Genomic DNA, 16,937 nt, shown 5'->3' on the forward strand with positions numbered 1-16,937 from the left:
TCAATCGAGCCCAAATGAGTCTCAATCAAACAAATGAAAGCGTTTTCTCAACATTTCCAGCAGCCAATTCCGGCTCGTGGCACGCTGCCGCCGCTTCCGACAATTCCTCCATCTCCTCCAATATTTATGTTTTATTAGCGGCCCAGGGAACAAACAGACGTTTATCTCCGCTGTGACAAGGGCAGTGCGCGACAAACAAATACCCCCCGACATTTTTCACCGGCGCAACAACACATCGCTTGATCGGCGAATAAATCCACACGGATGGTGCGCGCCAAAAAAAGACAGTGGCGTTCAATTGGTATTCATGCCCGCAGACAGCTGCGCCGTGAATTAAGCCGCGACGTGGACAAATTGCGGGGGCTGTGCTTGTTTGATAAAGGTTAAATATGTCAGCGACTCTAAATGACTTGTTCCGCCGCGACCTACAAGCTGCTGTGATACGGTAGCTAATGGTAATCTGTGTGTGCGCGTGCGTGCGTGTGTGATTTTAAAATGCGCATGTAAAATAATCAAGAAAAATCATGAAAAAATAAATAATAACCCTATTTAATTGGGTTAAACATTTTTTTAAAAAATAAAATATGAAATTAAATATTGCGATTACGATTTAGTCTGCGATTATTTTTATTTTATATTATATTTATTTTTTATTTATTTATTATTTATTATTTCTTCATTATTTATTATTTCTTCTTTATTATTTATTATTTGTTATTTGTTATTTATTATTTGTTATTTATTATTTATTATTTGTTATTTATTTAATCTGTATTCTAATAAATAATTACCAGATTTTATTGTACATGAATATTTTGGTCGAATTCATGCTTATTAACTCCCATTGACGGGTATAGACGACAAAAAAAAAGTGTTAATTTGACCTGAAAGTTAGACAACAGAGCAGAGCAAATAATTATATTGGGAAATAAAAGTATGGTTCTCATTATTTTTATGATTATTATGCTGATGTTGGGTGAGAGGAATAGAAATAATGGTGCCGCTTTCCCCGCCCAAATATACCAATTAAGCTGGAGGGACTGGCTCCCCTTTTTGATTGATTAATCAATCATTAATAAGTCAACTACCGTCTAACTCTGCGTTTGTCGTCAAGCTTAAGCACCCGCCAAGACGCCTCGTGAGTTATTCAACGGACTTAACGCTAATAATGACATCCGCCGGTGTTGCCGCTTGCGGAACGGCGTGCATGTGGGTCAAGTGGAGGCGCTGATGCCAGTCGGTTGCTTTAATTAGAAAAAGGAAAAAAAAAAAATCGTGAAGGCGACAGATGTCGCCCAGCAGCCGCCCGCGAGCGCGTGCTCTCTCTCGTCTTTGCGATGCGAACTGGCGACCCGCCAAAGACGAAAGGTATTCGGTTCAAATTTGAGAGAGTGTCTTGCGCTTTGCCAGGATTTGTTCACCAGCTGCAATGAAGCTGGAATGGGATGCTCGCGGCTCAACAATCGACCCGTTAAGACGATCAAAACATTTTCACTTCCTGCACGACACTTCATCCACTCGGCAGTTGGTGCGTGGCAATATTTGGTAGTGGACTGCGCGGAACGACTCAACCAAAAATGTTATCGACCGTCCGAGTCTAACGGAAGTTTATTGAAGATGAGGCGCATCCGTCTGTGCCGCAGCGCAAATGTCAAATCGCTCACGTGATTCGGTAGTAAGAAAGTAAGCACACAAGATACCAGCAAAAAAAAAAAGAAATAACAATAATTGAGTTTGGCCGTTCAAGTGAAACCAGTCTGTGTTGGGGGAAAAAACAAAAAACGGTTCGGGATTGCTGCTCTAATAAATGAAGCATGAGCACATTTTATGCAAATGACTTTCTTTAAAAAAAAACTCCTGCGACACCTTTTTCCCATCTCTGGGCCGCTCTCTGACATTTAGCCCGTTGATCCGTGCACAATTTGAGTCAAGGGTGGGGTGGGTGGGGATCGGTGGCTTCTAATTCCTCAGACGGATGGATGTAAGGGGTGGAAGGGATGTGGCGTCGCAAAAATGGAGCTGCATGCGTCGGAGGGTTGCGGTGAAAGGCCGATGACGTCGTCACGTTGCCCCACTTCCAACGCGGACGTCGTCTTTGCTTCGGGAAAGCACATTGCCGCTATTCTTCACATCTCCATCGCGACATCCAATCAATAGACAAAGCACAAAGGATCGGCTTTGTACTCATTTGAACATCTAACAGCAGGCAACATTAGCATTTGTCTGAAGTCTTTTTCTTTTTTTTTTCTTCGCGTATTTCTCGCCGTCTCTTAGAACTTAGTGATTCCGCTACATTATAATAAATCTCTTTCAAAACCCGGCAAGTCATCCTGTAGCGTCTTCTTTGTGTCTTGAAAACAAAAAACACAAACATACAATGACCAAAAATGACTGCAAGTATGTTAGCTAACAAATTATCACGTACAAAAGCATTCGCTAGCAAACCGGGAATTGGCAATGAACTTTTTTTTTACACTAACTAGCTAGTTACGCGTTACAAACATTTGTCAATGCCCCAAAAGGACACCTTGCTAGCTAGCTATTCGCTAGTTTTCTGTAGCTACACATAAATTAGCAACTAATTAGCCCACTAAACACATTCCGTTTGAGAAAACGTGGAAAAATGACAGCTAGCTCCAAATGCCACATAGGTTTCTGTCGCTAACTAGCAATTAAAAACTAACTAGCTAATGTAACTTCCTGTCGCTAACTTGTGATTAGAAACAAACTAGCTTGCTGAAGCTAACTGCAAATTAGTAAGTCGCTATTTACATATTTTAAATATTTATCAAGGAGTCCATTTTGAGGAAATCATCCAAAAATTACATCTAATGATAACTAAGCATAACTTAAAAAAAAAGAAAAAATCATAAAGAAGAGAATTAAAATAAAATTACAAAAAAGCAAGTAATGCTTGTTTTAAATAGTCATTGGTGTCATTTATTTTTTGGAATGGGTAAAAAATGGTAAATTGTATTTTTTGTGCATCTGGAATATTTTCTTTTCATATTGCCGTCCCCCGTTGGCAGCATAAATAAGATGCAGCTGCCGCCAAAGGCAAATCTCATTTATTTCATTCCTTTATTTCATAGTTTTAATGTGGTTCAAAAGTACACTGAATAAAGACATTATTTTGTTTTTAAAAGGTAATATAAGGTATAATTTTCAGGTGTTTTGGTTTAAAATCGTAGTAAAGGGGGGGAACTTATTTTTTGTTGCACATGTATAAATTGTGGTTGAGGGACATGGACATAAGATGCACACAAGGGCCAGAAGAGGCAATGTACCCTGAAGAGAAGGCAAGACGACAAGTCACGTTTTGTGTGACGATTTGTAAACCTTTATTCCGTTTGAGTGAATGTGGCCAACGAGGTGAATATTGTGCTATTTACTTTCTTTATTTTTTTTTTCTGTGAGCCATCCTTATTTTGTGTGCTAATTGGCGTTTATATTGCCGTTTTCCTTGTTCTGACGGCATTGTTGGGGTGTTGTTTTAACATGTAGAAAGACATGTCGACAACATTAAATGTCTGTTAAAACCGAAGAACAAAGTTGAGCCTTGATTGAACTCGAAAGGGGTAACATAAGACTTGAGCGTCCTATTTAGATTTTGACAGCGTTGTCTGTAGGTGGTGTAGGCCGGCCCGACCTGGGACACGCCGATATTGCCTCAAAACGCCAGCCGCTCGGGAATCATCAGAAACCTTTCAGGCCAATCTGATGCACACAAAGAAAGGCCGCAAAGTCATTCCGGGGGAGCTGCGGATTGAATAAATGAAATGTTGCAATGTGGGCTGATGCATCTTGTGGCCAAAGCAAATAGCGTGACATTTGCCAGATGATTGACAGCTCTTTTGGAGGGACGCACATTGTGGTGGCATCTGTTCATCTTCAGCTCGCTCCTGATGTCCAAAGTCGTTTCTTGATGTCCAAAATGTCACTCCGATAAAAGCCACTTGGACTTTATTTTTTTCCATTGAGACGGAAACAATGGCGGCGCCTCTTTGGACCGTCATTAAGGCCGAAGTGGGCTCGGCGAATGGGAGGGCCGCGCGGTTGACCTCCTACCTCGTTTTTGAACCAGGACTGATTGACTGACGACTTTTTTTATTATTGGAATTAATTTTAAGGGTGACGGCTTTATTCAATTTAGTGATATTATGTCTCCTCCTCGACAGCCAAACCCAAGAACTCGGCCAACGTGGTGACGGTGCAGGCGGGCAGCAAGGCCACGGTTGTGGCGCAGTGCCAGGCGGCCGACGCCAAGCCGGCGGCGACCATCAAGTGGCTGGCGTCGGTGGGCGGCAACCACACCACCAGCAGCACCAACGGGCCCGACGGCACGGTCACGGTGCGCAGCGAGTACCGGCTGGTGCCCACGCCCGCTGACGACGGCCGGGAGGTGACGTGCATGGTGGACCAGCGCACTCAGGACAGGACCTGGACGCACCAACTCAGGCTGTCGGTGGAGTGTAAGCAACACGAGCGCACACACACGCTTTCGGGCACATTTTTCTAGTCGCCGACACCCACGTCACTCACCTTTTCAAGCCACTCGCATTTAAAGTCACAAATACTACACTTTAACACGTAAGGATGCCAATACACTCACATGCGCATTTTAAATTGGTATTTTTGGTCAATAATGCAAAATCAAAAAATTTTAAAAATTATTTTCATGTTGCAAAATTTGTTTGAAATTAAAATAAAGCATTTTTAATGATTAAAATAAGCAAAAAACATTTCCTGCAATTTTATTTCATTGTTACGTTCACACTTAACGAGAGGGCAGCCGCACCTGACACGCGACTATTCATGTAGAAGACGTGAAAAAGTCACTTCATACAAAATAATTTGTCTCCTTAAAGGCCAGCTTTGAGGATTAGCGTAAGAGAACAAGATGGCCACACGCGTACATTTAATCCTTTTAATTTTTTTTTTTTTAATTTACAAAGGATTAAAAAAGGTTTCCAAGTCGCCGCTGGTGGCGTCGACAGAACCGTGAAGATGTGGCACATTGTCTCTCTTCAGCCAATTAAGAATAAAAGACGCGGCGGATGCACGAGGAACTTGATATTTCCTCCAAACGGTCTCTCTCAAACGGGCGTTTGAGAAAATCTCTCGGCACACTCACAAACCGAAAAAATCGAGCCGTCAATTGTTCTGCCGTTCACTGTATGTTGCTGGCAGAGATAGGTGAATTAAAAAAAAAAAAAGGTTTGAGTGTAAGATTCAAGTGGGTTGCCAAAATGCCCCCCCCCCCCCCCTTCGGCGTAGACCCCCCCTCCGTCTCCATTGAGGGCTACGACCACAACTGGTTCATGGGCCGCATGGACGCCACGCTGGTCTGCACGGCCAGCGGCAACCCGCAACCCACCACCGTCACCTGGACGGCGTAAGTCGGACGCTCGCTTACCCCTCGAGAGCGTTCCTCAAAATATTAATTATCTCTCCTCGTCGTGCAGGGCATCGGGCCCGCTGCCAGACTCGGTGCTGGTGGACGGCAACAGGCTGACGGTGAGGAAGGTGGACGACGCCGTCAACACCACCTTCATCTGCGAGGTCAAGAACAAGCACGGCGCCGCCAAGGACCAGATCACCACGCTCGTCATCGGTGAGTCAGGCGGCGGCGGCGGCACGTTCCCGTGTGCGTGCGTGTGTGTGTGTGTGTGTGTGTGATGCTTGTCTTGTCTTGAAGCGTGGCAAACTTAATCTGTATTTGTGCATGGGGGGGCACTGAGTTAAAGGGCCCCCCCCCCATTGCATCCTAGAACCGCCACTGCTCTAAGCCTTTGATTTTTCCACCAATTTTCCTCAACATGCGCACACATTAGAGACGACGTGTTGCTTTGAAGCAACGCGCACAATGCGGATCCACTCACCCACCTGCATTTCCCATTTCACACGCACGCACACGCTGGGATCAAGGCTGATCTGAGAACTGCGGGGGTGCTGGCCTCTCTCCATCTTTAGCATTGATTTTTGTGGTGTATTTGCGGGCTGACGCGGACCCCCCCCCCCCAGGCAGGGCCACACACAGTGACAAGACCCCCCCCCCTCAAAAAAAAAGACAAAGTTGAAAACAGAATTAGAAGTTGACTCCGCCCCCCCCAACCCAAAGCCTTGAAATGAAACGACAAGCCTGATTGTGGCCGAGCCCTTCTGGATTCTTGTGCGGCCTTTTCAAGTTGGTGTGAGCCAGTTTGCCGGCGTATGTTTTTTCCTCCCTTTTGACTTTTTCTTTCTTGCTTTCTTTCTCAGCGTTGACTTTTTGCACCCACTTCAGAGAGCGCTAACGCGTCTTCATCGCGGGCCTGCACGCTCTTCATCTTTGCGAGACTGGCTTTTTCGGCTTCTTCTTTTTTTTTTCTTTTTCTTTTTCATTCCCCTCTGATGCTTTCTGCTAAAGTGACTTGAATAGTGAAGTGAACACTCATTCGTGTATGCTGGGGCCAGATGTGAAAACCCGCACGAGAGAGTATTAATTATTAAATGAACTCAATTGTTTTTGTTTGACCTCTCCCACACACGTTAAACACATTATTGATTTATAAAAAAAACATAACAAAGCACACTTTTTTTTTTAATTATTCCCCAGCTCCTAAAAATAAATTTGCTCTGTTTGCCACTTTAGAGGTCGAGTGTGCGCGCTTCAAGCTATTTGTCCGTTCATTTTAATAATCAAAATGATTAAATAATGATTAGCATTTTAAAATGTTATTTATAATTGATTTTATGATAGTGTTTTAGTCAATTATTTTGTGATATTGATAAATAATTATATATATATATATATATATATATATATTTATATTATTATTTATATTATTATTTTTATTATTATACTTTTTTATTATAACGTCAACTTATTTCCCATAACCTTCACACACACGTCGGAATTCTCGGCGAGGTGTGGCGTCTTCTCACTCGCTCGTCTCGCCCGAGCGCTCGCAAAAATCTTCCCGCGGCTAACACTTCCCACTCCTCCGCCGCGCTGGATTACGCCCCGTCATCGGAGGAGCGAGAGCGCCGCCGCATTTAGAACGGCGAGTGACAAATCACCGCTAAAGGTTTTGGAATTGTCTCTCCTGCCGGAACGAAGCTTGTTTCGGGGTCGTTGCCTCGCTGCGCGCGGGGTTAGCGAGGGATTGATTGTTGTTGGCTATAAACGACGCGGCGTGAACGCCATCTTGGCTTCGAGATGAAACCGTAAAGCATCTTGGAATCGACTTCCGTGCCTTCATTTTTGATTGCCCTCCTCATTACTTTGACTTATGACTTGCTTCACCTAAATAATGACGCCAAACTCCAATTTCTCAAACGGATTGACTTTTCCGAAGCTCCAACAACACCGGAGCGTTCGGTGGAAGCCCCACGTAAGGTTCAGCGAAGCCTCGCCGGCGTTTGGGTTAATTCAACATTGCTAATTCGCCCGCCGAGAGCTGGCAGCCGCCGGCGGCCCGCCTGTGTACGGCAAAACTTTTTTCTGCTAAACGTTGGATGAAAGCGGCGGCGTGTTGTGCCGTCACGTGCGCCGCCCGCCTCGCAGCCGAGCGGGAGGAGGCGGAGGCGTCTCTGATTAGCGTTCGACGGCCTCGGATGTTTGACTTCTCGCAGGAAGGCGGGCGTGCAACTTACATGCTTTTTCCCTTGCGGCACTTGTGCGCGAAAGAGACCAACATGGAATAGTTGCTTGAAGTCGAGCGTTTCTTTTTTTTTTTCTTTTCTCTTCCTGAAATACCCGAGACAAGTTTAGCCTGGGTCGTTAGTGGAAGTCGTGTGAATAATCAAAATCTAGAAGATGGCGGCAAAGCACTACTTTGTTCAGCAGGGCTATGGCCTGATTAATGAAGCTGCTCCCCTCACTTTAAAAATATCCAAATGAATTTTACTCATATTCATTGAAAGATATGCTACTAAATAATTTTACTTACATTTTTATGCATAATGTAATAAAAAAATTTGAATGATTACGTTTTCATTATCAAAATGGAATATTTTGCATTATTTTAGCAGTTTCAACGTTGTTTAAATAATTCTATAATTAATTTAACCACAATGGATGTAATTGAGTAATGAGGCTGAATTACGTGTTTTTAAATATTTCATTAATTAAATTCAATCATTTTTCATTGAAACTGATTAAATGAAAATATTAGTAAAATTGGCCAAAATAAAATACATTTTAATTTATTATTATAAATATATATTTATTATGATTATATATAATTTATCAAATTATTTTAGAATTCATTGTAATTAATTTTAATTTTAATAGTAAATTGGCGCAAAACTTTTCCCACCCCAGAAGTGGCTTCCTTTTTTTTTTTTTAATTTTAATAAATCTGTATCACTCTATATCATCGTGAGTGCCGTTTCTAATATTTAGCTTATTTCGTCACGCCACGCTGCGTACTTGACGCTTAATTGAAATGATCCAATAAACGGAAGAGGCCGCGTGTCAGGATAAGAAACACACAAATGACACTTAATCAGGATTAGCCTCCAATTTAGCGTCAAATGTGAAGCATTTTCCGCCGAGCATGTAATAGCTCTCGACTGGCCGTCCGTGTGTGTGCGTCGCACTAATTAACTTTGATGAACTTTAAACGAGCTCGACGGGCTCCAACCGGCCACGTTGTGACTGCGTTACTTTTCCAGGAAGCCGGCCAAAAAGGTCAAGCGATGCGTCGCGCTACGTCAGCATATAACGTCACAACAATCACGTCTTTTATCTTATTAACAACCGTCTAGAATGCCGTATTTCCTCTAATAGATGTTACTTAGATTTTTAGCAACCATATTTCCTCAAATAGCGCTCACTTATTTTTGTACAAACCATATTTAATTCCCTATTTCCTCGAATAGACGCCCAATTGGGTAGATGGCAACAAAAATTGAGCACTAATCGTAATCACGTCGGTTCAGAGTTGGATATGGATATTCATGAATAATTTTATGATTATTGTGGTTAATTGTATTAAGATAAATAAATGCAATAATTTATTGTATTAAATTATTTAATCACGCTCACATGTTCTGATTTGGAGTTTTTGTACAAATATTGATTTATTTTTTTTTTTCTTCATATTTTCTGATACCCCAAGTCGGCTTTTCAAAGAAATGCCTAACCGGGGTGTGCGGTGCGCTGAACTTGACGTGGCGCTTCAAAGGGAATGGAGAAGGCTGGAACACGGTATCGCGTCTGAATATTTGAACCCCCATTTAAATATTTCACATGCGCGGTCACGACGCCTCGCTTTGTACGGAATCCATTCTTTGTCATCTCCGTCTTAAGAGAGGGAAGGTGAGGCTGGAGACAGGTGGGAGGAGACTGGTTGCCACGGTGACAGCGGAATATATGAAGGGGGATTATTTGGAAAGGCAAATTTAAACAAGCAAGTGTTTATCTGCTTATTGCTGCCAACGTTTCCGCATCCAATTTGTTTTTGCTGCATGCACCGCATGCACAGATCTGCCACACTGACTGTGCTTTTTTTCACTCATTTTTCAAACATTTCCTCTCATCTAAATTGGGCCTTGCTAATTTCCTCGGTGAAAGCCGACAGATTGCGCTTTAAATGAAGCGAGATGTTCATGAACGTCAGCCTCTGTCGCTAAAAAACTCATTAACATTTTGCAGATTTTTTTTCCAGCATGTTTCAAATTAAACGCCAACCATGCAGTCATTCCCAAACTGAAAGCGCGGCGGGGCTCGATTTGAATTCTGAATAATTCCCAAATTGGGGGTCAGAGCGAGTGGGCGGGATTGAATTTGTTTGTGTCTATTTTCCGAAACACGTGTGAACAGGATTAACTGATGGAAAATGTTTTCGTTTTCGGGCTGGCGTGACCTCTTTAGAGCGCCTCGTTGTCGCATCGTGAATGTGCGCCCGTCAAAGAGAAAGTCGGAAGAGCAGAACGGGCTGGTACACCTTTTTAAAAATATCTGACGGCTTTTACGCTGGGGTTTCGCGCTAGTCTGGCCAATTTAGAGCGCCTCGTTGTTGCGGCGTGGAAAAACCCGGTTTACGCCACTGGGGGGTTCAAAATAATATATCTTCACTGTTCTAACATTCAACCAAGATTTGTTCACAAGACTGTCAAATTTAGACGTCATTAAAACGTAACTGGAGTGCCATAAAATGTACAATTTGTACTGTGCGACTCGCACGCATGCACGGCTCGTTCATGTTTCCTGTAACTCGAGGCGCGTTCTGACCCCCGACACCTCGGAAAAACTCGTCGCCTCGGCCGTCGTCTCGCTCTGATTGCCCGCGTTTGTTTTCGTGCGCGCGTGCGTCGCGACGAGCCAGACGGGTCGCGCTCCCGTCCCGCCGAGCGCTTTTCAATTAGCCGGTAGGCGACCGCGGCCGGGGGTCAGGCGGCCATCGCCGTGGGCGGCGCATCCGCGGACGAGGAGGAGGACGACGATGGCGCTCTCTTACTTTAAGCAGGCGGGAGAAAATGAGCTCTTTTGTGAACGCCGTCGCATTTCGCCGGTGAACACGGATACCAAACTAGCGATAAAGAGAAATAACACTCTCCTTTATTTGTACTTTCCCGTTTTTTTTATTTTGGAATATTCTTTTATTTTTTTGCGTGGTACCAACTGCAGGTGGCCAATATAAGGACCGTGACGGTTTTGGTCTAAGACAGCGGAGGCGCTGCGGGAGTTTTGTTTTTAGGATATTTTATATTTTAATGAGACGATAATGGTATTCATTAGTTTGTTTGTTTGCCTTTTTTTTTTTTTAAACGTTGCTCTTGAAATAAAGTTGAGTTGAGACGATATTAAAAATGGCTCTAGTTTTATCCCTCCCACACACTTTAAACGCATCTCATTATTAACCTTATTAAAAGCCTCTTTCAAAGTTTTCCTCAGCACCTGTTCCCGCTCGCTCGCTGTTTAAAAAATGGGCGACTTTCATAGAACATCACTTTGAAGGAAAGGAAAAGAAGACTCTCACTGGCTCACGTCTCCAAATAGACGTCGATCCCGATTGAAGTTGACTTTAAAACTGACACGAAACCAAACAGAAAAAAACACTTTGCCTAAACATCCAAATTCAACCCTAAACAAAAAAAAAAAAACAAACATAATGTAGCTTAATGCTAACAGCTAATGCGAAATACCTTTGGTGGGCTAACGGAAATTAGCATGGATGTTCGGGTCATGACAAACCGTCAAACGTCTGCTTCTTTAACACGCACGGAGAGCGGAAACGCACACAAAGCAGAGCATTCGATAATTCTAATCTTGGAATTCGCCAGGCGACGTGTTGTCGCCATGGCAACCAGGTAGTTTTTAGCGGCTTACTGGCACACGGATGTACAGTATGCTCGGCGTTCTACGTCTCGGACATAGTCATTAACAGCGGCACAAGTGGGTATTATGCTGCTCCCGTTTCACTACTTAATCCGCTTTGTGGCGGCGCTGCAGCCGAGCGCCCGAGCTTTTTAAGCACCTTAATTGGCTCCAAGAATGACGACTGCGTACGCGTTGTCTGTGACTCAGCCGGCGATTTTTGTGGAGAAATCACGTCATATGATGGTGTTTGTGTTCAAATTTTTAGGCATTGGATTGGACTTTTTGCCGAAGTAAGTTTTCTCTTTGTGGCAATTTCTGGTTTGTGCAATATGCTTGGCATCGCAAAGCGGCTTTGGGGGAAAAAAGAAAAAGTGGGATGTCAATTGGTTTTCCTTTGCGGCATAAATAATTCACATTTCATTTTGGTCTTTGTGTCCTCTTGTGTTTCTAAGTCTAAAATGTAAAGGACGGAGGAAGATTTTGCAATTTGGGGGAGGAGCTAAAGAAGTGAGCGCGTTGTTGGTAGAATGTGACGTGGGGGGGGGGGGGCGGGTTGGACTCCTCCCACACAGATGGTACCGCAAAACAACATCACAACAGGTAGGTAAAAAAACACGTGGAAGTGCGGTTACCATGGCAACATCATAACTGACAAGTCATGAACACAACTATGAAATGGTTTTGCCTCGCACTGGGCACCATTTAAAATCGAATCGCCGCTGGTTGAAACGACACGTTCAGTTCGTAGTTGCCGTTCCTTGTCGGTTCTGCTTTCTATTTCAATCTGCTTCTTTTGGCCGTTCGAGTCTTCTTGTAGAGGGAGCAAAGAGGAGCGCTTCATCCTGCTTCCTGGGATGCCGTTTGAGTGGATTTTACCTTTTTTCTCCCCTCCCGGGCCTCTCCCATCACCGCCCCCCCAAACTCCCACTCAGTGGTCCGGATTCACTTGGAAATGACTCACGCGACCGCTAAGCGTTTAAGAGCGAGCGGGGATGAATGGAGGAGAGAAGGGGGGCAGATGGTGAGGCAGAAGGGAGGGGTGGTCGGACCGAGCCGGGCCGGGCCGGGCCGGGCCGGGCTGATGGCTGCTTTTGTTGATCGGCGTCAACAGCGGAGCTCTGGATCCAATCAGCTGCGGCATAATAAGACTAAAAATACATCCGACGCACACGCGCATGCAAAGACTGACCCAGACGGCGTGGCGCGGGACACGCGGTGTATGTGGCTGGCGACTGGGCGTGTGCGGATGCGAGCGTGAATGCGAGCGTGCACGTGCACTGAATTAATAAAGCCGCTGACTTGTAGGTGAGAGACATCACACTAATTACACCCGCCTCGCTCGAGCCCGGTCATCAATAATGTTCATTAAAGCACCGAACCCTCGCTAGGCATCTCTCTGTGTGTGTGTGTGTGTGTGTGTGGAGGCAACACAGCAGGATGATGGATCATCGCACATTTGAATTAACTACTTCTTCCCTCGTTTTGCGTGAAAGGAATATTTTTTTGAAGTCCATTTCCCCAACACTTCCGAGTCCTTGAATGATGCGCGGGAGGGCAGTTCGCGTCCAATCCGAACGTTTTCGATACAGTTTTTGCAACCCATAGAGTCGTCAATTTTGGAGTGAAATTCTTGCAGCCTCTTGTTGTTGAAATGATCATGAAAATTTGAGGTTCTGTCCTCATTTGTCGGCTGTTTCAATCCAAAATGGCCGACTTCCCGTTTATATTTTAAGTATTTGCTGCACACATGGAAGGTGGCGTTTTCTGACAAAGAGTTCCAAAAAGGGGGAAAAGGGGACCATTAATCCTCCCAGTTGGAAGCATTAAAAACAGCGGAAATTACTTTTCCCAGTTTGCACGTGTTGGGGTGTGTGTGTGGCTGGACCTGTAAAGTGGTCCGCAAATGATGGGTGGCTGCGTAAAGAGCCTCATATATCTGTACAGAAGAAAAATGGCTTTTCCTTTTTTTTTTTTTTTTGCAGCCAAGTGTAAAAATAAGAGTTGTTTGGAAGTCCTTTGTTCGGGTCGAGCCTTTGCTCCCGTTCAAGACTTTTTATTGTTGTGCTCAGCCACGGCTGTCCAAAGTGTTTATCTGACGCATTTGTGGCAGGATGACTTATTGTGCGTGTGTGTGTGCGTGTGCGTGCGTGTGTATTCAGTGCGAGGTCAGGCCTTTGGTTCAGCACCAAAAAGTGGATGTCTTGTAAACTTTTTGAAATTTCTTTTGCAAGTTTTTCAAGTTCTACACAATCGCATGGTTGATTCTTGTTTGTTTATGCATTCAATTTATTTATTTATTTGTTTTCATTATAGTATATAATTTTTTATTATTATTTTAGTTAATTATAATTTATTATAATATATTTATATTAAATATATATATATATATATATATATATATATAATATATATTTTTTTTTATTTTAGCTTTATTTATTTTTTTAATGATTAGTTTTAGCCTGAGTTTTAGCTTTTTTAAAAAATGTATTTAGTATTGCGTGAATCTTATTTTAAAAACAACCGATCATCAAAAACTTGACCAGTTCAAACGCAAATTCCAACAAAACACTAAAAAAAAAAAAAAATGTGTAAATCAAGGTAGCACCGTATCCACAGTTGTCTTTCGCTTTCCATCTTGTCGCGATGTGACCACCATGGCTCATTTTCCCGCCAAAGTGTCTCCGAGGCTTTAAGGTCGTGAGAACATTAACGCTTCAATCATCCGCAACATCCCGCTGACCTTTCCCCGTCACGGTGGCGACGCCATTAAACTTTATGTAGAACATCCTCTCAGTGAGGCGGGGAAAAAAAAAAAAGAAAAGGTCGAGAGCGTCGAGATGGGCCGAGCGTCCCGCGACCCTCTTCAGCTTGCCCGCCTGCCCGCAATTCCGCAAGAAACCGAGACTGGAGTGGCGAGAGCGCTCCGGGAAAGTCGGATTTAATCAAAAGCAGATTGCCACTTTGGCACTCGCGGCCGGACGGCGGCAAAGCGCTAATGTGATGACGAGCGGCGCCGGCGAAGGAGGCCGTCGCTCCTGCACCTGTTGCTTGGTGCGACCATTGCACTTTTTAATTTTTTTACTCGCAACTCAAGACAAAACGTGTCGGCCACTCGTACGTCGAGGCGTGGCGCCTTTGGTGTCAAACGGAGGTGCGCTGTGACAAATGTTGGGAAATGGAGCTTGTGAATGCTGCGGGAGACATAAAGACGAGCCGCGTGATTAAACGCTGGATTATGATAATGAGGGCTGAAGATCATTCCCAACTCTAAATGTCTTTTTTTTTTTTTTTTTTTGACTCGGGTTGTTTTGTAGGCGTGTAAACAACATTTGCTGACTTGAATAATTCAGATATCAATTTGCCGCCCCCAGATTCTTTGTTGCGATGCACATTATCATTTGCGCGTCTGAGAAGCATTTGCGGTCACAGTCAAATGTGAAGTGTGTGTGTGAAAAAAAAAAAAAGATTCAATTGTCCTCGCTCGTTTCAAAAAGGTTCCGTTCAAGCATGACGCTCAGGTGGGGATTGATAATAACGCCTCATTTCCTCTTTGCTCTACGCGGAGGATAAAGAATATATGATTTTTGTACTCGCATGTTTTTCGTGTTACGTTAGTCCACGGTTTGTTTTCTGCGTGTTGTTGAAATAGGTTTAGCAGAGATGCTAATTAGCATTAGCCTCCATCTTGTTGCGGATTGAAATGCCAAACTGCTTTTTAAATAATAACAAAAAAAAATTCAATTATCATAAAAATAATATTAGACGCTAAATTGCCTTTGGAAGGATTAAAAAAAAAATTTTGCTCACCAATAGCTGGTCAAACATGAACTAAGCTTCATCTCAGTTCTAGAAAAAGTCAATTTAGTCGACTCTCGACTTAACGCGCGGTAACTTTGTGGCTTGCATGAAACTTGAAGATGAAGACTCGAGTCTTGCTTCCGGCTCGCACATCTGAGACTTCGCCCCACGTCCGTGTTTGTGCGCGCTGTACTGGCAGACGTGACGTGAATTGTAATTCCGCTTTTGCGTTTGCGGCGGTGCTACCTCGCCGCATGCTAAATCTTGCGCTTGAGCATATCCCGCCTGCCGTAGCGGCCGCCTTAATCTGCGTCGTGTACATGACGCTAATGCGGAGAGTGATAGGAGGCCCCCTGCCTGACTCTCGCCGTCACGTTTATCAGCGTGTTGCTTTTTAAGCAGGCAGCCTGCCGCCATTCAAGAAAAGTCTGGCCTACTTCCCCGCTTTGAACCTCTTGGAAGCGCCGGCTGAATCGTGTCGTCAGTGTTGCCCCGCATATTTGCCATTTGCAACTCCGGGATTACCATATTCACACTTTTTTTGGGGGGGGGGGACTATCCTCCATTCTTCTTGGAAAAATCCATTTGCTTTTTTGTGCCCGGAGCAAATAATAAAAGAACTGATTTCTGCGACGTCTTGGCGCTTCACCGGGACAGAAGTCGTGCTTCGCCGTCATCTTATAACTCTTCTTCCCAAGAAACCGTGTTGGAGTGAGTTGAGGAGTTTCATTTGGACCATAGTAGTGCTTTGGCGCCATCATGTGGCAGCATGTTGCAAAAGAACGATGTTGAAATGAGTTCAGGAGTTGCATTCAGACAAAAGTGGTGCTTTGGCGCCATCTTGTTGCAAAAGAACGATGTTGGAATGAGTTCAGGAGTTGCATTTGGACAAAGAGAGTGCTTTGCCGCCATCTTGCGGCAGCTTGTTGCAAAAGAACGACTTTGAAACGTCCATCTTTCGTTCACTTTTGTCCCACTCATCACTCAACATCATCCTCATTATGGTTTTTATAATTTGACGGGGATAAGCAGTCATTTGGCGCGCGTGGAAATGTCTTCCTGCCAGCTGCTTGATTGGCATCCATCGGCACGCTTGAGTGGCAGCGCCGCACTGCGATGCGCATCAAACATGAACCGGTTCTCCAAAATCTCATCCGGCTGAGCGCAGCGTGCGTCCACTTGCGCGAATCTGTCGCCATCGGAAACCGGCGTCGGCGTCTAATGAGGCCACCGGGAAGACGCAGACAGCGAGGGCTTGCGGGACGGCAAACATGGCGGCACTTCGAAGGCGGGCGGGCGCAGCTGTGTGCTCGATTTCTTCAAACAACCCCTCCGGATGTGCGCTCAGCGGACTTTTCATTAGGTACCGCCCGTGATGAGCGAAAATCGGCCTAAATTTTTTTTTTTTAAATTCCAGACAACGATTCGATGTGAACAGCCGCAAAAATAGTCAGCAATTTTGTATGTAGCACCGGAACATGAATATTAATAGTCATTCACTGCCATTGACGGGTATAGACGTCCAAAATTATTATAAGTTATATGCTGATGTAAATTGCAGACTGTTCAAATAAATATTTTTGGGTTTGGCGTCTCATTTAATTGTGCGGCGTGTGTATTTTTATTTAAAATTTTTTTGCATGGCGTCGGCATCCACGAGGCAAACTTGGCTCACACCAACAGGACGTAAAGAAGCAAAAAACGGCTCGCTTGGGCTTGTTGGCACGTGCGCTGCGGTCCATTTTTGCCTGACCTTTGACCTTTGACTGGAACGAGGAGAAGAGAAGTTTTAAGAGTCCGGGAAAGTTTGAATGGCGGCGACTGGACT

The 16,937-nt window shown here is 44.2% G+C and overlaps 1 protein-coding gene across 3 annotated transcripts in view; it reads left to right on the forward strand.

Moving 5' to 3' along the window:
- pvrl2l (PVR cell adhesion molecule related 2 like) overlaps positions 1 to 16,937 on the forward strand; it is an 80,836-nt gene that overhangs the window by 41,503 nt on the left and 22,396 nt on the right. For all 3 annotated transcript variants that reach the window (XM_088319086.1, XM_088319084.1, XM_088319085.1), the window contains exons 4-6: positions 4,179 to 4,472; positions 5,278 to 5,395; positions 5,466 to 5,614. In XM_088319086.1, coding sequence (XP_088175212.1) covers positions 4,179 to 4,472; positions 5,278 to 5,395; positions 5,466 to 5,614 — 561 coding nt within the window. The remainder of the gene's footprint in view (positions 1 to 4,178; positions 4,473 to 5,277; positions 5,396 to 5,465; positions 5,615 to 16,937) is intronic.

The sequence above is a fragment of the Idiotropiscis lumnitzeri genome, chromosome 16 (assembly GCF_059441095.1).
Source record: "Idiotropiscis lumnitzeri isolate Australia: NSW breed Sydney's pygmy pipehorse chromosome 16, RoL_Ilum_1.0, whole genome shotgun sequence".
Lineage (NCBI taxonomy): Eukaryota > Metazoa > Chordata > Actinopteri > Syngnathiformes > Syngnathidae > Idiotropiscis > Idiotropiscis lumnitzeri.